The 22,494-nt window shown below is 38.3% G+C and overlaps 3 protein-coding genes across 3 annotated transcripts; 2 read left to right on the top strand and 1 right to left on the bottom strand.

Annotated features, from left to right (window-relative positions):
* Positions 1-1,427: 1,427 nt before the first annotated feature.
* tp53rk (TP53 regulating kinase) lies at positions 1,428-16,629 on the bottom strand. Its single transcript, XM_036135038.1, has 2 exons — positions 16,370-16,629; positions 1,428-2,202 (listed from the first exon to the last, which is right to left on the bottom strand). Exons 1-2 carry the CDS (start codon positions 16,572-16,574, stop codon positions 1,715-1,717), a joined length of 693 nt encoding a protein of 230 aa, XP_035990931.1. The 5' UTR covers positions 16,575-16,629; the 3' UTR covers positions 1,428-1,714.
* LOC118562595 (zinc finger BED domain-containing protein 1-like) lies at positions 7,304-10,247 on the top strand. The gene is made up of 6 exons (XM_036135037.1): positions 7,304-8,375; positions 8,488-8,632; positions 8,738-8,969; positions 9,310-9,447; positions 9,585-9,638; positions 9,756-10,247. Exons 1-6 carry the CDS (start codon positions 7,832-7,834, stop codon positions 10,119-10,121), a joined length of 1,479 nt encoding a protein of 492 aa, XP_035990930.1. The 5' UTR covers positions 7,304-7,831; the 3' UTR covers positions 10,122-10,247.
* A 1,341-nt stretch (positions 16,630-17,970) lies between the features above and the next one.
* Positions 17,971-22,002, top strand: LOC118562594 (the record flags this gene model as incomplete). Its single annotated transcript, XM_036135036.1, has 2 exons — positions 17,971-18,044; positions 20,345-22,002. Coding segments are annotated over exons 1-2 (1,713 nt in total), but the record flags the coding sequence as incomplete, so codon positions are not given.
* Between the last annotated feature and the right edge of the window lie 492 nt (positions 22,003-22,494).

The raw sequence follows: 22,494 nt of genomic DNA, 5'->3' as shown, positions 1-22,494 counted from the left end.
ACTGTGCAATAGAAATCCTTCTCATTATCACAGCATGGTTTGGAAATGTTTCTGTTAAAGAAAGGGAATTTTTAAATCGAAGGGCCCACTTTGCCAAGTGGGTTACTGGTGAGGATTTGTCCTATCTGGGGGACATTTATCAACAAAAGACTTTTCTCTCTGGCTTTAGCCAGGTCTCTGGTCCTGCCAGAGACCTGGCTAAAGAACTTCTCCCTTCTGGGAGGCAATATCGAGCAATTAAATGTGGGACGTCTTGCCATGAAAACTTCTTTCCTCAAGCTGTGATGACAGTGAAGGATATGATTAAGGTTATGGTGAAATGGTTGGCTTTGTTTTATTTATTAGGGTTTTAGTGTTTCCTTGAATTTTCTTTTTAGGCACCCCTTTCATCGTATTAGATTGGGTGGCTATTGTATTCATCCCTTTGTGTTAATGTCCAACTGTGTACACTTGAGCTGCTTGCATCTATGTTCCAATATGTTCTTTTATACTGCAAACGGCAAATAAACTAAATCTGAACCAAATCTTGAGATGATGTGTTGGCTTTATATAAATAATTGTCATGATATAAATGAAATTGAATACAGCTGTATTCAAGGAAATTAACAAGTTGAGTGGAAGGAAAATCTTTGCAACCCCTCCCCCCATACAAAAAAAGTCAGTCAGCCAACAGTTTGACCCCTTACCCACATGGCCAATACCCTTGAGATCAGCTGTTTCCATTTATTTGCAGTGAGGATAAACTATTGTTTTATTTTTATACTTCTGCATTTCGAGACAACTCAAACTGGTTACAATCCAGGTTTTGTGTCAAAGTGGAGGAAATGTTCAGAATTCCATCTCTTGGAACAAAACTCCAATTTCCTTAAATAATTCCATCATGTGATGCTGCTAACACCATAGACATGATCTTATGATGATGATTATTGTCCGTCAAACATACCTTCTGAAGTTGTGGTCAGATATTTCAAGTTTGGTTAGTTCAGAATCCACCCAACAGGCTTTAAGAACCCTTTTTTCTTTTAATTACACTAATTAATATCACTGTTGGTACTTTATTTTACCAATATTTTCATTAATATCTTCCTTGGTATCTGAAGTTCTGTGGAAAGTTTTTAAACCCTCTTGAATGACATAGGGGAAAAAAAGAAATGTTTTTCCATACGTTGAAAGTACCTTGAATCACACGTTTGACTAGAGGATGCCATTTAGCAAATTTCATGAAGAATTATACTTGACCAGCTAGACTTTATTCCAAGTTATTCAGACTGACAGACTTTAATGAGAGCTCTGAACTAATTGTCTTAATTGGATAAAAGGCTGATGTAGTCAAAGTATTAAACAGTGCATGCGCTTATGTAACTGCATTAATAATAATTAACATTTTTGTAAATGTTTGCAGTTAAAATAAATTGGACACATTAAAATATTTGATAATAGTTTGTTTTTATGTCACAAAAACATGCAGTACAAACAGAGGTGTCAAGACTTCTAACCATACAGGTTTTATCCATTTACATGAAACAATACATGGATGGGACATAAACTGGCCATATAACATTTATAACCCATGAGAAGATGCATAGGTGAAATTCATTTTAATTACTAAATAATTTTATTGTAGCTTAATGTACAGTTGAGTAGAATACTAACTTTATCCTTTCAACCAGCTAATCACTCATCTGAGACTCAAGATGACATAAATGCTTTATGATCAGCCCATCATAGACCTCTTCCTCCCTCTCAGCCGTACCTCATCAAGCTTTTTAATGACTGCTGCTGACATTTTAGATGTTGCAGTGTAGCTTTTTAGCAGCGTTTTAAACAACATATCTGTGTTGGGGTGAGTACTGAGGAAAGCCTTCTCCAGAACAAACAAATCAACCCCCTTATCCTCAGGCAATGCTGAAATGTAACTCAGGCCAAAGTCAATCAAGACAAGCTCTGGTTCTGTGTCTTCTGGACGATGCCTTAGCAGTATGTTGGAGGTGGTCAGGTCACCATGGATGACGTTTTCATTGTGCATTTTGGCTAAAATCTGGCCAATTCTCTCAGCAAGCTTATACAGACCTTGGTCTGCACAGGAGTTGCACTGTTCAATAGAGTTGATGTGGTCACGCAGAGTCAAGGAACAAATAATTTCCTCCAAGAAGATGCAATGGTACTTGTAATCCACAAAGTATACAACTGGAGCAGATATGCCTGTTGAGAAAAAAATAATAATTAAGTGAACTACATCAGTTTGTAATCGAACAAAAAGAAAATTCACTACACACAGGGATGTTGATTTATAGATTGAAAGATTGTTTTCAAAACTTGTCGTCCCGACAAGTTTTGCGCGGACCGACTGGCGGAGCAGGGGTGGGGGTGCGTATTCATGTGTTTTTGCCTGTTTTTTCCCTGCCATTTACTATATGCATGCGCGAAAGCAACAACAAAGAACTGCGTGTTAACGTCAAATAAACATGCAAGCATATCGAGTCGAGAATGTTGGCGAGGCGGCCCCCTCGCCAAGATAGCGCTGCGGGAAACCCTGAGATGAGATTTTTTCCAAAATTCTGATGCTAAACAAATGGCTGGAAAAAACATGCAAACAAACAACTGTAACCTTCATAGACAACTTTAACATCTTCTGGGAGAGGAGACATCTGTTCAACAACAATGGTTTCTCTCTAAATAGGTCAGGTGCAAAACGGCTGATTTCAAACATCTTCTATTCTGTGAACCATGCGACATCAGCTTTGTCCCAAAACAAAGCTCAACCAGTGCCAAAACAAATGATAAGCCCAGTACAGCCCGAACAAGCCAAAATAAAGATGGCCAGAAAGATGACACAGAAAGAGGCTATGTCAGAACTACAGGAGGATTCATCCCAGATCTCAGCAGGAAGGCCCTGGACGCACGTTTATCAGACATAACAGTTTCCAGCATCAGCTTGGGCCTTTTGCAGGAGATTATGGAATATCTGTGATTATACGTGGCAGAAATAAGAAAAACAAAAGGATAAACAGGAACAAATACTTAAAAGCCATAAACTGTCAGATGCAACCTGTCACAGAGACATCATCAACCACTAAGTCATATAAACTGGGTTTATTAAACATTAGATCTCTGTCAGGAAAATCCATTTTAATTAATTACTTCATTATTGACAATAATCTTGATGTAATGTTTTTAACAGAAACATGGTTACATGAATCTAATGAAGAAGTTATTCTGTTGGAGTCGACACCTCCAAACTACAATTTTCTTTGTGAGAGCAGACAGCAAAGGAAAGGTGGAGGAGTGGCAACATTGTTTTAATGATTCACTAAAGTGTAAAAAGGTGTTTTGGGGAAAATTTGACTCTTTTGAACATTTGGCTCCCCAGGTAAAGAGCCCGGTACGAACAATGTTTCTGAATGTTTACAGGCCTCCTAAGTCCACATCAAACTTTTTTAATGATTTTGGTGACCTCCTGTCTGTGATATGTGTTGATTATGACTGTTTAATTATTGTGGGAGACTTCAACTTTCACGTTGACAACCCTGAAGACAGAAGTGCAAAAGAACTGTGTGACACATTTAAAAACTTTGATTTAACTCAGCATGTTAAACAGCCAACACACAAACGGGGACATATTTTAGACTCGATCATCACTAAAGGTCTAAAGATTTCTAAGGTCAATGTAACTGATGTTGCCCTATCTGATCACTTTTCTGTTACCTTTGAAAGCATAATTTCCAGTGACTCATTTAGCCAAAGGGACATCGTAAATAAACGCACCTTTAAAGGACAATAACATGGAAACTTTTATTCAAGCTTACTCTGATACTTCAACCTTGGGCTGCAACTCAGTAGATGAGCTAGTAGATAACTTTCATTCTAAAGTCTCAGACATCATTGACTGCATTGCTCCAGTTAAAGTGAAAGCTCTTTACGGGAAGAAAAAATCTCCTTGGAGAAATGCTCCAGCAGTTAGAGGTGAAAAAAGGGAGTGTTGAAAAGCTGAACCCAGGTGAAGAAAAAACAGACTTCAGGTTCACTATGACATCTATAAAGAGAGACTTTACAGATACAACTTACAACCAGGGCTTTGAACCGGTTCAAGGAACGAGAACAAAAACCGGGAACTTTTTGTACTTTACAGGGAACAGAAACGAAACCGGAAATGTTATTATTTTTTATGTTCTGGAACTGGAACACTTATTTAAAAATAATGGTAACCGGTTAATACCGGTTTTATTTCGTTCCTCAAAGTAATTATTTTCCAGCGCATGTTTAACCTGACTCCGCCAGCTGTATGTCGCTCCACCTAGCTTCACTCACATACATCTGGGACAGCTGCAGCCGATCCAGAACGCTGCTGCCCGCGTCCTCACTAAGACGAAGAAAGTAGAACACATAACCCCAGTTCTAAAGTCATTACACTGGCTCCCTGTATCTCAGAGAATAGACTTTAAAATACTCCTGTTAGTCTATAAATCACTGAATGGCCTAGCACCTAAATACATCACAGACTTGTTATCAGCGTATCAGCCATCCAGACCCCTAAGGTCTTCTGGCTCCAGCCTGCTCTGCATACATAGAACAAACTAAACACAGAGAAGCAGCATTTAGTTCCTATGCTCCGCTGATCTGGAACAAACTTCCAGAAAACTGTATAAGTGCGGAAAGCCTGAGTTCTTTTAAATAAAGATTAAAAACACATTTGTTTAAAATTGCCTTTGACTGTTCTAGTTAAACTGTTTTAATGTTCTTTTTTGTTTCTAAATTCTATCCCTACTTCCTTTTATTCTGTTTTATTTTCCTATATTTTAATCATGTAAAGCACTTTGCATCGTCTCTGTACTGAATTGTGCTATATAAATAAATTTGCCTTTATATATATATATATATATATATATATATATATATATATATATATATATATATATATATATATATATATATATATATATATATATATATATGCAGTGTGTGATTTGCAAAAAAAACAGAGGGGGGGATAATTTCAAGTGTTTTATAAATGAACATAACAACAAGGTTATGTGGCCTGCATGCTGTCTGGCTTGAGACAGCATGTAACCTGTCCTGGGCGGGAGGGTGGACAAATCGGCTGCTGCTGCTGCTTCTTGTCTTGTGACGCTTCCTGCAAATCTTCATCATCCACCAAAGTTTGTCCTGTAACATTACCATGGCTGTTTGTCCCGTCATCTACTCTTTACCTTTTCTGTTGATTTTTCGGGCCGAAATATGACAAAATAATTTTTTGACGTTCATGCTGCGATACGTTCTCATTCATTACTTGGTTAGCTAGCAGCTGCTCTATCAGGTAAATAGCTAGATCCAGTAGGTTAGACTATTGTTTTTAAACTTGCGCCATCTACTGTCTGTACTCGGGAGTGGGTATTAGTTTACTTTAACCGCTTCGAGCAGAAAACATATTAATACTCTTAACAGACAACAAAAATTTTAATTAACAAATGTGAAGGACACAAGACATGTACTTATACATGGGTTTCAAATGATTCAAAATTTTAATTTGAATCGATTAATCACGTAATGTCGATAGTTAACTCGAGATTAATTGCAAATTAATCGCACGTTTTATCCTTTTATTTCTGAAAGTGTAATAGCCTGTTTGGGCATTTTAATATGCAATTTTGCAATAAATGACACTAATAAATTACATGCTTGTACAAAAAATATGTTTATTTTGTTATTTTTCAAGCACTTTTGAGAATTGGAATGAAGAGATCCTAGTGCCAAATGTTAAACTCTGGACTATGATGGCTAAATGACTAATCATGATGCCCTGATGTTTACACAATGTGTAAATAAATTTGTAAATAAATACCATGCCGATATATTTTTTTGCCTCTTAAACAAAGATAGACATGGTATTAGGCATATACATATAAATTAATAAAAATTTTACATTTCAATAAAGTCATAAGTTTCATTGTTCGTTTTTTTCACTCTCTCTCTCTTACACATCTAATTCTGAGCTTTCACACCAACAACAATATTTTTGCTTGCTGTTTATATCCATATTCATACAGCTTAAGGCTGGAAAAAGGTTTTAAACTTTCAGGTCATTCCAGTCTTCAATGCAATGTTATCATCATGTTAAAAATTCATCTTCAGAACCAATCTCTGCTTAAAATGGTGATCTGCACCAAGTTATCTACTTTCAGCAGTTATCACCGGTTATTGCACCGTAAACTGCAGAAAATACGTGCAGAGTTGCTCTCTCTGCCTTTACTACCATCGGCTCCTATGGCGGAGGGATATTTCAGCTGGGTCTATTTTGGCACAGTCTCTAGCGCTGTTGAAACTACGGAAAGCAACGAGTATAAAAGAAACACAGTGCGGAGAGCCATGGACCGCGGAACGCATTTCAAATTGGTCGGGCCTGTCACTACCCGATCCGTACCGGTAGCACGATCCGTACCATCAGCTCATTTGTGCATGCGCGAACAGAATAACTTCAGGGTCGCCAAAAAAATTATGTAATTACGGTACTGAAAATACTTATTTCTATACTTAAATCATTAAAGAATGCTAAACTATATTGTATAGAAAATATTTAAGATTTTTCTGGAAGAAATTGATGCGTTTTACATTGTGTACCTTGCAATGCCTGACGTCATCATCGGATATGCTCAGAAGTCCGGGAATATATTATTGCGCAACGTTTGTCTGTATTGTTTGAATACACTCTATAAGTAGGGATGGGAATTGAAAACCGGTTCCGGTTCAGAACCGGTTCCGTGTTTTCCGATTCCATGGCACCGTTTGGCAGCGCGCTTAACGATTCTCTTTTCGATTCCCGGCAGCACAACAGCCTAGAGCGCTGGCTCTGGGCAGCACGATTTACGTGACGTAAGTTACATCACGTTTTTTACGCAAGTTACGCACACTGCATTCAGTAAGCAAGTACGGCGTGACCAGGCAAAAAAGCAACGCAAAAAAATGGCGCCAAACCAAGTAAAGAGATCAGAAGTTTGGCTTCATTTTAAGAACGAAAAAGATGGCAAGAAGGCTCTTTGCTATCATTGCAAAGCTACAATTTCAACCGCGGGAGGAAATACTTCGAACATGCAGAAACACCTGCGAGCACAACATGGGATACATTTTAACGAGTGCCGTGTTTTTGATGCCTTCCGGACAGAGGCTAAAGTTACTACTAGGATGGAAGGCAACTCTGGTAAGTAACAAGTTTTACATCGCTTAATGTGGTTCCTAGTAAATCATATCCCATTTTTAGAAATAAACTCATTTCCTACATCTCTTTGGGGTTATACGGGAGTGTGCCTTTGTCGTTAATTCAGCCCTTTATTCGTAGCGTGTTTTTTTTTAATAGAACTACTGGTAGCTGGATGATACATTGTAGTGGATGTAACGAAACATGCTACAAAGTTGCTCCGCAGTTCAGGGAGGGAGAGAAAGGTGACGCTGGTTTATTTAAATCAGGGGGAGATGAGTTTATTTCCCAAAATTGTACAGTAATGCTTTTTCATTAAACGGATGTCTTCTCCGTTAGATTTAGATAACTGTGAAGAGACGGTTAGCCTGGCTGGCTCAGAGGCTGGCAGCTCCCGTTCACTACCTTCTGTTTTCGCCGAGGCAGCCAGAAATAAAATGTCCCAGGTGAAGGTAGATGAGTGTCACCGAGCAATTACAAAGTTTATTGTTAAGGGTTTGCACTCATTTTCTACAGTAGAGGCCCCTGAATTTCGGTAGGTGAATGTGAGGCTGTCAGGTTGTCATGTCAGATTGTCTAAATAAAATATTTTCTCCACATTAAACAGATAAACTCATTCATTGTCATATATTCTCTAGGGAAATGACTATCGCTCTGAACCCAAAATACAAAGCCCCTAGCAGAGAAAGCCTAACCAACCATTTGATCCCTGCTTGGTATGATGTTGAAAAGGGAAATCTGATCTCTGAGCTGAAAACGGTTTCGAAGGCAGCAATCACGGCTGATGGATGGACAAGTTTTAGTCAGGATCATTATCTCACAGTTACTCTGCACTATGTGAGCAATGGCCAGGCAAAGGAAAAGGTCCTAAAAACCAAAGCTGTGTACCAAGCTCAGACAGGCTCAGCTGTAGCAGAGGAGATTGATGACATCCTAGAGGAATATGGAGTACGAGAAAAGGTTGTGGCAGCAACTGTTGACAATGCAGCCAACATGGATGTAGCCATCAAACAGCTGAGCATCCTGAAATTTCCATGCTTTGCCCACACGCTCAATCTGGGAGCGCAGAAGCTGTACAATTGCACCACAATTTCAAATTGGGCAGCACGAGTTCGAGCAGTGATAGTTTGGATGAAGAGGTCACACATGGCAAAAGTTGTTCTAAAAGAGAAACAAGACCTGCTCAGTAAGATAGTCTCATAACATTGCATTATATACATGAAAATATAGCTGTATAGGTATGTGTACATAAATCATTAGATAATACATATTTACATTGTGTGTACGTTAACCCTCAGAGCTGCCCAAGCACATGCTCATCCTGGATGTAAGGACCAGGTGGAATTCCCTCCATTTAATGATGGAGAGATTCTGTGAGCAGTTCCCTGCTATCCAGGCGGCAGCCATAGACCCACGTATAAGGAAGTCCATGGAGAAGGAAAGGTGATATATATTTGAATGATAATATAGCTTAAACTTGTTTTAAATTGATTTTGTTGTTTATTTATGCTACATACATCCTTTTTCTGTTTTTATGTCATTTTTTAGATTAGCCAAAATAGGCAATGAGGATTTGGGGAAAGCAGAGGCGTTTGTGCAGCTCATGCGGAAGCATTACACCTCCACACTGGCTGTCTCCAGTGAGAAAAGTCCAACCTGCGGGGAGATTTTGCCCATCTTGCAGAAGCTGGAGCAACAGTACACTGTGCAGGAAGGTGACTCTGCTTTCACAAGGAGCATCAAAGAGAACATTTGGAATGATCTCTCCAAACGCTACCAGGCAAGCACAGCTACATTTAATCTTATCTTGACACGTTAGGCAAATTTGCATAATCCCATACAAAATGTGTAATGTCAAAAAAGTAATGTGACCTTCCATGTGACATTATTCATTTAAGGGTGAAATGAAAGAACGGTAGTAAACTATTCAGGATGGTCTTATGCAGTGGTCCATTCATTCATCCTGTTTCTTGGTCTGTTTTCTGAGTTTACAGTGTGTTATCGCCATCTAACTGGCCATTTTTGTTAACGGCTGCCATTTTGTATCGGTTCCATTTCCTGCTGGGTTCTCTTTTGGCCATTAGTCTAATACCATCCTGTCCTCCTTTTTGAAATTTAAGGGAGCTGATATTCGGAGATTCCTGGAGGAAGCCACCACTCTGGATCCCAGATTTAAATACAAAGTGAAAAGTGATGAAGTCTGGGACAGGATCAGGGAAGCTGCAATCAAAGCGAATACAGTGGAAGCAACAGATGAGGTATTTTATTTATTTCTGTTTCAATTCTGTTTGTCTTTTGATTGCATTTGATTCCATTGTGATTGAGACCTTTTACAACTCTATGTGTTAAAAGTTATTAATGTGTTTTAAACACAATGTTTACATCACTTCTCAAGCTCCCTGAAGAAGGCTGCAAAGATGGGGAGGAGGAAGAAGAAGAGGAGGACTATGTAAGTTGGCTCATTTATTTGTAATGACCTTTGGATGCTGTTTTGTCATGATTATTGATTTATATATATATATATATTATTTATTTATTATTTTACATCATGCTCATTTAAATTTAGGCACTGCCACCACCATCAAAAAAGACAGCCTTGGAAGAACTATTCGAGGAGGAAGACAACGAGCTGCGGTCACTTTGTGAATCACAGCCCCGTCTTTCCTTAGCCCAGAGGGTAGATCAGGAAATCCAGCTCTACAAAAGCTTTCCCTCCATCCCCTGCAGGGATAGCGCCACACTGTGGTGGTGGAACAAGCAAGATGCGCTGCCCTTGCTATCTGGACTTGCTGAAAACTACCTCTGTGTGCAGGCTTCCTCCACCCCATCTGAGAGGGTGTTCTCCACGGCTGGAGACACATTAAGTGCTGAAAGATCCCGTATCCTTCCAGAAAAAGCAGATATGCTCATCTTTCTGCAAAAGAACTGTTAATTTTCCCTACTACTATTTTATAATTAGTATTTTTTTATTATTTAAAATTGGTTCTTACATAATTTGTTATTAGACATTATTGGTTATTAAGTTTGTTCTTGTATTCATTTTTCATTTAAACACAGATTTTACTCCGGTTTCACATTTCATGTGGACATCTTGATCTTGTTGAGTTTGTAAGATTGTGCAATAGTTAAGTAAACAAAGTTGATGCTGATCATCAAACTGTTTGTTCTCCTTTTTTCCCCATATTGGAATCGAAAAAAGAATCGATAAGGAATCGAATCGTTTCACAGAATCGAAAAAGGAATCGGAATAGTGAAAATCTTTTCAATTCCCAACCCTATCTATAAGTGTTACGAACGTGAATCAGGCAAACCCAGTATTCAAACCAAACAAGTGAGGTGAAGGCAAAAAACAGTATTTAATAATAAAACAGGGACAGGCAAGGCTCAATGGTCAAAAATGGCAGTCCAAAATCCGGTACACAAAAGGCAGTCCAAAATAGGCAGAGGTACAGACAGGGCAAAAGCAAGCTCGGATAACCATGGGACAGAATCAAGTCGGTAAACCGGTAAATCAGTCAGACAGGGCAGGAAAAACAGATCAGGGAACAGGCTGGCTCAGAATCAAAAAGGCTCTCAGGTTAGCATCAACAGGTCAATCAATAAAGGAACGCTGGAAACAAAACTCACCGTGGGCTCGTTAATGATCTGGCAGAGAACTGAAGACCGAGGCAGAACTATATAGTGGAGTACACAGGTGAAATGGAGTGAAAACTAATTACAAGTGACAGGTGGAAACTGAACTGAACTGATTGGCTAGTGACTGGAGGTTGACAGGTGAGCAGATCTGATTGGCTGGTAACTGGTGTTTGGGGAGTGACAGATAAACAGATTGAGTGAGCTGGCAGATTGCTGGGAAGAGACAGAACTGAACTGGAAACATAAATAAAATCAAACTACAATAAAATCTAACCTATTCCATAAACCAAAACTAATACAGAACCTAAACCTAAGACTAAACACAACACACACAGGCTATAATAGAAACCAAACAAGAAAGAGCCCAAAACCAAAACTGATTTTAAAGACCGGAGAGTTAACTAATAAATCAAAATTAACAAACAGCTGAAACAAAACCCAAATCCTGACAATAAGTTATATTATTTGTTCAAACAGGACTGGAAAAAACATTTTTCTCCTTAATTATAAGATGAATTTTGTTATTTAAATAATCTTGTACTAAAAATTAGTTTTATTAGAAAGTTAAAACCATATATTAAGAGTTTAGCGCCCTCTGGTGTACAAATCATAAACAAGAGAAGACCCCGTCATTAAAGTATCTGCATTGTTTATTTTTAACAAAACCGAACAGGGAATAGAACAAAGAGCACATAACTAAGCCAAGGCATACTTTTTTAAAAATGCATTTTTTAAGTGCAAAATACACAAAAACATATGCAAATCAAATAAATGATAAAAAAAGAATATTCTAAATAAAATACGTTTCTATACTCCTAAACATGTTCATAGCTGGGGTTTTTATGTACTTTAAGTAATGGTGTATATATTCTTATTAAAAAAAATAAAAAATAAATAATATATATATATATATATATATATATATATATATATATATATATATATATATATATATATATATATATATATATATATATATATATATATATATACACGTTTTTCTCTATTTATTTTTAAAATATGCAATATTTACGCAAATACATAGATATATAAAAAGAAACACCCGGCCCGAAAAAAGACAAAAGAGTAAAAAAGTAAGAAAAACAAAATATTGCCTACCGGAAGTTATTCTGTTTGTGCGTGCGCAAATGAGCTGACGGTACGGATCGTGCTACCGGTACGGATCAGGTAGTGACAGGGCCCATCAGGAAATACTCACAATACCAATACCCATCACATACGCACGCGCCCGCATACACATAAAACACCAGCATCCCCTTGATCACGCAACTGATTTGCGTCACATGACACAAGACAAGCCAATCCATTTTTAGACACCAGAATTTATTGCTTTCTCATAGGCTGTGGTCCCTGAGCATAATAAATGTGTCTGCCATGTTATAATTAAAATCGGCACCGAATCTTTATTTAACTTTTTTCTGATGTTCCAGCACACACGCCCCGGATTAATTTCCACTTACAATCATTATATTACAGCTAACACAATATTTACAGAATAAAAATACTTTCAAAAGAAAAGTCAAACTCACCCCTGCACTAAATATTCCCGAAAAAGTGTCTCCGTCTGTCATTATGCTGGATGAAGTCCCTGGCTATCCTCAAAGCATCCACTGTGGTCAAAAGATCCCTGTGTGTGGGCGCACATCAAGCTATTTAGTCTTTTCTGGGTTGTTGATCTCAGATAGGTCTTGATACGACAGAAGGACGAGAAACACCTCTCAGCACTTGCAGTGGACACAGCTAACTAAGCTAACGAAGCAAACAAAGTAGCGGTCATAAGCAGCGCAGAGGTTGTTTACATCACATGACACAATCAGCCAATACATTTTTAAATGGGATGATTTATCGCTTTCTCATTGGAGAATGATGCTGCTGCCATAGACTACTGTGCATTTGAAAAAATAGCTATTGAATAATTTTATTTTATTTATATATATTATTTTACATGTTTATTCATCAAAAGTAGCGGTAGGGCCGGTAAAGCACAGCGGGGAAAAACATTAGCGAAAGGTGTGTGTGTTTTGATGCGCAATTAAGCTGGTGAAGATTCTCAGTCATCCAGGTCATGGTCATTCCAAAAAAAAAAAGGAAAAAGCAAAGCAACTGGACCAGTTGCTTTGGTCCAGTTGCTTTGTTTGGCGACCGCCAAACCTGAGTTAAAACTCAGGCTACCGCCTCACCAACATTAAAAAAAAAATAAAATAAAAATAATAATAATAATAATAATAATAATATTAAAAAAAAACTCGATATGCTTGCATGTTTATTTGACGTTAACACGCGGTTCTTTGTTGTTGCTTTCGCGCATGCATATAGTGAATAGCAGGGCAAAAACACATGGAGTTCTCGCCGTAAAGCAAGACCGACTCTCGCGGTCTTGCACGAGACTCCAGAGCCTGTGGGTGCAGGCCGAGAGCTCTTGCAAGTGCGGTATTTCCCCCACAGACCACCAGGGCGGCCGAGAAAACCTTTGTTCGACCTGAAATGACTCATTTAATCATCCAAAACGGTATGGAACACATTAATTAACTGAAAAATGTTGCATAGTATGCCTTTAATAACGCGTTAAAACTGACAGCCCTAATTTATATACATTTTTAAAAATCCATAATATTACTTATGCAGACCGGGGGGGGGGGGGGGGGGGGGGATGTATCCCCGCCAGGATTTGTATCCCCTGCGTCGGGAGCGCGCATTCAGCTTGCTAAACGTATACAGTCAACTCCGCCTCATTTCCAGCCAATTCGGCGTGAAAATCAAGATGTTTTATTTCTCTTAACGAAATATAGGAATGGTCCAGTTAAAATTGAAAATATAACACTTATTAGTGCGATCGTAAGGGATTGATATGTCGCTTAAAACTAGACTGATCACTTAGTATAACACGCTCTGAGAAAGTAAACGGCTCTGTGGTCATCTCCAGATGTGTCACGAAAGTATTAGCTTTATGTTATTAGATTGTCGCATTGTCTGTCTGCTGAAACTAAAAACCCACCTTCCTGAGTCCATCACAGCTGTCTACTTGTTCGTTTATTTGTATTTTTGAGATAGACCCGCATGAATGGATCATATAAAGCTGATTCCAAGTGTGATCAAATGAACACAGAATAAAGTTACTACCAAAATTATCAGATCTAATGATATTATAATTCAACCAAGAGCCATATTAAGAAAAAAAGATGTCGCTTTTTAAAAGAATACAACAATATATGAGGAGTTTAAATTTTTTTATTTCATTTCAATTTTATTAGAATATGGTGTTTAAAAATATTTGGACTTCACATTAAACGTTTTATTGATTTCAAGAACTGCAGCCCATTGTTATAAGTGCTGACCACACAGTTTGGTCTGAAAGTTTTCATCTCTAAGGAAACCCAGCAGGTTGCATTAAGTCTCTCCAAGCAGCATTCACTCCTCCTGAAAGAGCGTAGAGCCACAGTGGACAGTCGCCTGCATTGTTGATGGATTTGCAGCAATCCCTCATACTGAGCATGCATGAAGCGACAGTGGTTTCATATTTAAATTTAAACTGCTATCTTTAGGATGTGAGTATTTATCCTTGCATTTTTTACTGTTTTTTTGAGGCACTAGTGGCTATTTTTTAAAAGAGGACTGACAGGAAAGGTATGTGAGAGAGGAAGACATGCAACCTCAGGTTGCGTTGAGGAATAGGGTGTTCTGTATGTATATAAAAAAAAAAATATATATATATATATATATATATATATATATATATATATATTTTTTTTTTTTTTTTTTTTTTTTTTTTTGCTCTTTAAATGAAGAATTTACAGGGGATACAAAAAATATCGGGGTCCAGCCTGCCAGAATATGTATCCCCTTCCAAAATGGACTAAAAGTTTCCCACATTCTTGAGTTTTGGCATGTAAACACCTCTTAGAACAACAAGCACCTGCTGAAAATTTGAAGCTGTTAGCTCTTTAAATGTAGAATTTAAAGGGGGATACAAAAAATATCGGTGTCCAGCCTGCAAGGATATGTATCCCCTTCCAAAATGGACAAAGAGTTTCCCACATTCTTGTGTTTTGACATATAAACACCTCTTCTAATCACCAACAACTGCAGAAAATTTGAACTTGTTAGCTCTTTAAATTAAGAAGTTACAGGGGGATACAAAAAATACCGGGGTCAGCCTGACCCCGATATTTTTTGTATCCCCCTGTAACTTCTTCTACCTCAAAATGGTAGAAACTATCTAATTACTCAACTAATTTCCTTCTTTTATGTTAGTCACGTAAGATTATATATATATATATATATATATATATATATATATATATATATATATATATATATATATATATATATATATATATATATATATTAGTTTCTTTCTGACCAATATGTCTGGTCAGCACTTATAACAATGGGCTGCATTGCTTGATATCAATAAAACTTTTAACTCCATGACTCCAGCATCTGTCAAGCCTAAATATTTTTAAACATCCTATTGTGATAAAATGAAATGAATTTTTTTAACTCGTATAATGTTCTATTTTTTTAAAAGTTACCTACCTTGTTTTCTTAAATTGGTTCTTGGTTTTATTAAAATATTATTAGATCTGATAATGTAAGTTGTAACTTTAGTGTTGCTTTGATCACACTTGAAATCCGCTTTATACGATCCATTCGTGCGGGTCTATCTGACAAAGAAGGAAGAAGGAAGAGAAATAAGTAGGCAGGTATGCAGGACTCAGGAAGGTGGGTTTTTGGTTTCAGCAGATAGACAGTCTAATGACGACATAAAGCTAATATTTTCGTGACACAAGAAGAAATGACCGCAGAGCGTTTACTTTCTCAGAACGTGTAATACTGAGCGATCAGTCGAATTTTAACCGAATCCCCTACGATCGCACTAACAAGTGTTACATTATCAGTTTTAACCCACTAACTGAACGATAATGTAACTACACCGTTCACATATTTCGTTAAGAAAAGTAAAACATCTTGATTTGCACGCATAATTTGTTGGAAATGAGGCGGAGTTGACTGGATTCGTTCTTCAGGCTGAATGCGCGCCCCCGACGCAGGGGATACAAATCCTGGCGGGGATACCTAGTTTGTCGTCACAAACAGAGAGGGGGGGGGGGGGGGTTGTCTGTTTTTAAAGAGTATTAATACGTTTTTTGCTCGAAGCGATTGAAGTAAACTAATACCCACTCCCAGAGTATTTTGTCATATTTCGGCCCGAAAAATCACCAGAAAAGGTCAAGAGTAGATGACGGGACAAACAGCCATGGTAATGTTACAGGACGAACTTTGGTGGATGATTAAGATTTGAAGGCAGCGTCACAAGACAAGCAGCAGCAGCAGCCGATTTCTCCACCCTCCCTCCCAGGACAGGTTACATGCTGTCTCGAGCCAGACAGCATGCAGACCACATAACCTTGTCGTTATGTTAATTTATAAAACACTTGAAATGATCCCCCCCTCCCTCCCTGGTTTTTTTGCAAATCGCACACTGGAAAATGGGCTACTGAAGAGCCGAAACAGAAGACCTACCTGCTCTCCGGCAGCGAAGGATGGAGCGAACTTCATGAACTGTTCTGCGATAGTTCAACTTGTCCTGTAGCTCTGGATGTCGGTAGCATTTATGAAATCGTTCTTTGATTATTGTTGGCTTTCCCAAAAAGTCTACCCGATACAAGCGGGCTTCTGCCCCTTGTTTTATCAACTCAGCAGTAGAAAGAAATTGGGGTATCGCCATGATTTCTTCTTTTTCTTCTTCTTCTTCTTCTTCTTCTTCTTCTTCTTCTTCTTGTTTTTTTTTATGGCGGTTGGCAAACAACTTTTATGTGCATTACCGCCACCTTCTAGACTGGAGTATGGATCAGATGTAAAACCACTATAATCTTCCCATAATACCTGTTCTCCTTAGAAAATTAAAAATACTATTAAAAACTACATCCCCCGATGATCTTTGAAGCAAACTTCTAATATCTAACTTATTTTTATTCCTATTTAAATTTCTAATTAACTCCTCCCTTTCTCGAACATACTTACTACATTCTAAAAAAATGTTTGTATTGTTTCTAATTTCCCACAATAACTACAGAAACCTGTATCATGTTTATTAATTATTTTAAGAGTACTGTTTAAACCTGTATGTCCAAACCTTAATCTAGATATAATATCTTCTTCTTTTTTATTCCTGCTACATTTCCTAAATTCTCCAACTTTTCTTTGGATGCTATAATAAAATCTGGCATTGCTTCCTTTATCCCACTGTTCCTGCCATTTATTCTTAATATACACTCTACTAATATTTTTAACCTCATTTTTACTCATTTTAATATTTAAATCAACAATACACTTTTTTGCTGCATTCTTAGCAAAACTATCCGCCAGCTCATTCCCTATTACTCCAATGTGAGCAGGAACCCAAACTAATTTGACCAGAGATCCATAACTTTTAATCCTAAATGTAGGAGCCATTTCTCTATTTTTGTTTTAGAACTCAGATTATTTAGTTCATTTGTATTTATTTGGTTATTTGTTGCATTTAGAATACAGTTGTTTAGAATACAATTATTTCTTAGTAAATTGTTTAATTAGTTAATTGATTTTGTTTGGGTTTTGGGTGTGTCTGGTGTATAAATACATGGACTCCAGGTAGCTCAGGATGGAAAGTGGGTGGGCTTATGGTTTTTTACCAGTCTGCCAGTGCTGCAGTCTGGCAGTCTACCAGTCCTTTCAGGAAGCAAGTCACTCAGCCTGGTTAGTCAGTGAGTAGCAGGTGAAGCGAGCACAAAGGCTGAAACCAGGGCAGCCAAGGCAGCAAGTAGTTTTTCAGTTTGTATCATGTTTATTTTTTCCCTGAAGAGGCCTGGAATAAACTCTCAGAACTGCATTTTTTGACGTATTTTGAGAATTTTTTGTACTGCGTAAACCCGGAAACCCACTATTCATCAAGTAACTATTTGATTTACATTTAATTTTTGTTCGTTTACTTTTAAGTTTTTCCATAGACAAGTAGTCACTACATCAAGTAAAAAACCCGGCCTTGGACCTTTGTTTTCAACGATCTCAAATCTGCTGATGAGTGGATGGTAAAGCCATGGAGGATTCCACTTCTTTGTTCTTGGACGATGTCAGGAGGAGGAAGTGCCACGCCCACAAGCCATGAGGTGCCTCAGATATAAGCCACAAACACTCATGTCCCTCTTCGATGACAACGGTATGTACAAAGATTGCTAATGCTGTAAAGGAAAAACGGCCAGACGATTGGAGTTTGATGATAGCAATCAATGTTAAAGTACAAGTTTGTCAACATGAAGATGAGTTAAAGATTGAATTAAAGCATTGCACTCCTAAACAAAGCAAGTGGATTTGAAATATAAACGGAACAAAGGCAACAACAAAGTTACATGCAGTTTAAAGTTTGTGCAAAAATGTCTGATGTAACAAAACCACAGATGGCAAAGAGTGACTCAGAGGTTTCATCCAAAAGAAGCATTAAATTCACTGAGAAAGGCTTGATGTCATATATGAAAACATGCCAAGATAAAAGAACTGCTAAATTGAAACAAGCAAAACGGATAAAAGATGATTTAAATGTGTTGATGGACTCCAAGGATAACGCTGACTCAGTCAAGTCACTTCTGACTACATTTATGCAATGTTGTGAGGATGCAGAGGTGTCGCATAAACAATTAACAAGTTTGCCACTCCCCTCTGATGAACTTAAGAAACAAAATGAACATTTTCAAAGTAAAATGAGTACTTACCTGGCGTTTACTGAACGTGTCAAGGGCTGGTTATGTGAACTGAGTGAGCTCTTTGTGATACCAAATGCTGATGACCAAGCCAAAGACAACGCTGAATATTTAATTAACCCTGAAGACAGTGTTTCCAATGTGTGCTCTGTAAAGTCCAATGTATGCTCTCAATTGTCCCGTGTCTCTTCCACTGCATCTGCACGCATAAGAGCAGAGGCTGAAAGAGCAGCGCTGCTGGAGCGTGCTGCAGCTCTCAAAAGGAAGCATCAGCTTGAAGCCATGGAGGAGAAGCTAAAGCAAGAAAAGGAGCAATTTGAACTTGAGGCGGAACTAGCGGCTGCTAATGCAAAGCTTCGCGTATTAGAAATAAATTCACAAGGTGGCTCGAAATGTTCTGATGGCATGAACTCTTACATTAAAAGGGGTATTTGTAAGTCGGCGCCAAAACTTAATCCAAGTGCCAACATATTTGTCCCTGAGGACGTGGACGTTGTTAAAATGTCCTCTGCAATCTCTGAACATCCAGTTGTTCGATTGAAACATAAGTCAGCAATTCAAAACACTGAGCCACAAAGTGTCCATGTTCAACTAAATGTTCAAAGTCCAGACACAAGTGTAAAGCCACAACTGGAAAAATTGGATCATCAAACCAGTATAATTAACATCATGCAAAGGCAAAATGACATCACTGCCATGTTGGTTCAGCAGAGTCAGAGTTCGGTCTTGCCACCAAGAAACATTCCAATTTTTGATGGCAACCCTCTTGAATACAAATCATTCATAAGAGCTTTTGAGAACAGCGTGGAGGCCAAAACATCTAACCTGAGCGATTGTTTGCACTTTCTAGAACAATTCACTAGGGGACAACCTAGAGACCTTGTGCATAGTTGCCAGCATTTACCATCGGAATTGGGCTATCTTCAAGCTAAAAATCTTCTTTCTGAACATTTTGGAAATGAATACAAGATTGCACAGGCCTATATGGATAAAATTAACAACTGGCCAGCTATTAAAAGTGAGGATATTAACTCACTGCAAGCATTTGCTCTGTTTCTTAAGGGATGCTCAAATTTAACGAAACACTTCATTCATATGAAAGAACTGGATTTGCCTTCAAATATGAGGAGCATAATCTTTAAGCTTCCCTACAAAATGAGAGAAAGATGGAGAAATGCAGCCTGTGACCTGCAAGAAAAAAGGAATCAAAGAGCACTATTTACTGATCTTGTTGCTTTTGTTGAAAAGCAGGTTAAAATTGCATCTGATCCGTTGTTTGGCAATATCACTGATGTTCAACAGCTCAGCTCTAAAAACCCCAGTAGCGGCCTTACAAAACTAAAGAAAAAGGGGAGCAGCTTTTTCACAAAAGTCCTTTCAGTGAATAATGAATCATCTGAAGATGAGATGAAGTCCTCTAAAAACCACAACTGTTTGTATTGTTTCAAAAGTAATCACTCAGTTGACAAATGTTTTAAGTTCAAAGACAAGCCACACAAGGATAAAGTGAACTTTATTAAGGAAAAAGGCATGTGTTTTGGCTGTTTAAAGGTGGGACACATAAGCAAAGAATGCAGAGGTCGCTTGATCTGTACTGTCTGTCACCAACAACATCCCAGTGTCCTGCACATTGACAAAGAAACCACAAAAGCTTTCTCCAGATGTCCACAGAATTCTCTGAGAACCACGTCCACAATGACTCAAACCTGTAGTCATATTAGGGTCTGTGATGAAGATAATTCAATTCTCTCTATTGTTGCAGTTCAAGTTAGGAGTCCAAAAACCAACACAACTGTGCAGACATATGCATTTCTGGACCCGGGCAGCACAGCAACATTCTGCACAGAAAGTCTGGCCAGAAGGCTGCAACTGAAGGGCAAGAGAACAAGCATTCAGCTGCAAACGATGGGTCATAAAGACATTGTGAGTACAAACATCATCTCTGGACTGCAAGTAGCAGCGTTTAATAAAAATGATTTCATTCAGCTTCCAGATGTCATGACACAAAAACGAATGCCTGTTTCAAAGCGAAATGTTCCACAACAGGAGGACATTAACCAGTGGCCATACCTGCAAAGTATCAAGCTCCACAACTTAGATGCTGATGTAGATTTACTCATTGGCACAGACGCACCTAAAGTAATGGAGCCGTGGGAGCTGATAAACAGCCAGGATGATGGCCCATATGCAGTTTGGACTCGAGTTGGATGGGTCATCAATGGACCACTTAGGAGTGAAAGGAGAAAGACAGACTGTCATGCTTTCACCGCAAACAGGATTTCTGTACAAAATCTGGAAACAATGTTGATTGAACAATATAATCATGATTTCAATGAAAAAACATCCCAAGAACAGATTGAAATGTCCAGAGAAGATATCAAGTTTATGGATATCATGAACAATACAGCACATTTAATCAATGGACATTATTGCATTGATTTGCCTTTTAAGGCTGAAAATTCCACCTTGCCAGTGAACCGCTGTATTGCAGAGCAACGTCTTCAAAGCCTTAAAAGGAAGTTTGATAAGAGCATCACCTTCAAGAAAGACTACATTGCATTTATGGATGACATGATATGTAATGGATATGCTGAAGTTGTTCCAAGTGATCGCTTAGTGGGCAGTGAGGGAAAAGTGTGGTATATACCCCACCATGGTGTTTATCACCCCAGAAAAGGCAAACTACGAGTTGTTTTTGATTGTGCTGCAACATTCAAGGGGACCTCACTGAATTGCCAGCTGTTACAAGGACCAGATCTGACCAACTCAGTTGTGGAAGTCCTTGTGCGCTTTAGACAAGAGCCAATTGCCATTATGGCAGATATTCAAGCCATGTTTCACCAGGTCTATGTTCCAGAGAAACATAGAGACTTTCTTCGCTTCCTCTGGTGGCCCAATGGTAACACATCACAAGTTCCACAAGAATATCGAATGACAGTGCATCTGTTTGGAGCAGTGTCCTCGCCGAGCTGTGCAAATTATGCATTAAGAAGAACAGCAGAAGATAATGCTCAGCAATTTCCAGTCGAAGTGGTCAGTACAATTAAGCATAATTTCTATGTGGATGATTGCCTGAAATCTTTGCCTACAGCTGATGAAGCATCAAGAGGGATGAAAGCGGAAGACTTTATGGAGCAAAGTAAATGGATTAATGGTCCTAAGTTCCTGCTTGAGTCTGAAGATAAATGGCCTAAACTGGAAGTAAGGTATGACTCTCTTCCTGCTGATGATTCTGAAATAAAAAAGAATGTGACTATCAACGCTGTTGTTGAGAAGATTAAATGCCCTACCAGTGTTTTCATCTCCTATTTCTCATCTTGGGCAAAGCTAAAGACATCTGTAGCTTGGGTTTTAAAGCTCAAAAAACTCCTTATTTTGTTGTCTCAAAAAAGACAAGAGTTTTCTGCCATGTTTACAGCAGTCAGCAGAAGATGGAAACACCAAGCAGGAAAAGGTGTCACAAAAGATGCAGCAATTTAAAGCTAGGCTGAAGAAGCAGTGTTTGACATCTGAAGATCTGGCTAAAGATGAGCATTTCATTATTCAGTTTGAACAACATCGCAGGTTTGGTTCAGAGATCACCTCGATCAAAGCCAACAGGATTGTTTCTAAAGACAGCCAGCTGTTACAGACTTGATCCAGTGTTGGACAATGGAGTCCTCAGAGTGGGTGGACGCCTCAAAGAGCTGCTATGCCGTCTGAAACTAAACATCCTGTCATCCTGTCCAAAAGACATGCATGTGGCAACATTAATTCTGTTCTACATTCACCATCTGCTTGGTCACGCAGGAAGAAACCACATGCTGTCCAGGCTGCGTCAGAGATACTGGATAATCAATGGAAACTCTGCTGCCAGAAAAATCTTGTCTGATTGTGTGACCTGTAGAAAAAATAGAGGAAAGCTTTTGGAAC

The sequence above is a fragment of the Fundulus heteroclitus genome, unplaced genomic scaffold (assembly GCF_011125445.2).
Source record: "Fundulus heteroclitus isolate FHET01 unplaced genomic scaffold, MU-UCD_Fhet_4.1 scaffold_981, whole genome shotgun sequence".
NCBI lineage: Eukaryota > Metazoa > Chordata > Actinopteri > Cyprinodontiformes > Fundulidae > Fundulus > Fundulus heteroclitus.
Note: the sequence above shows the minus strand (reverse complement) of the source record. Positions and strands in the feature narration are given on the sequence as shown.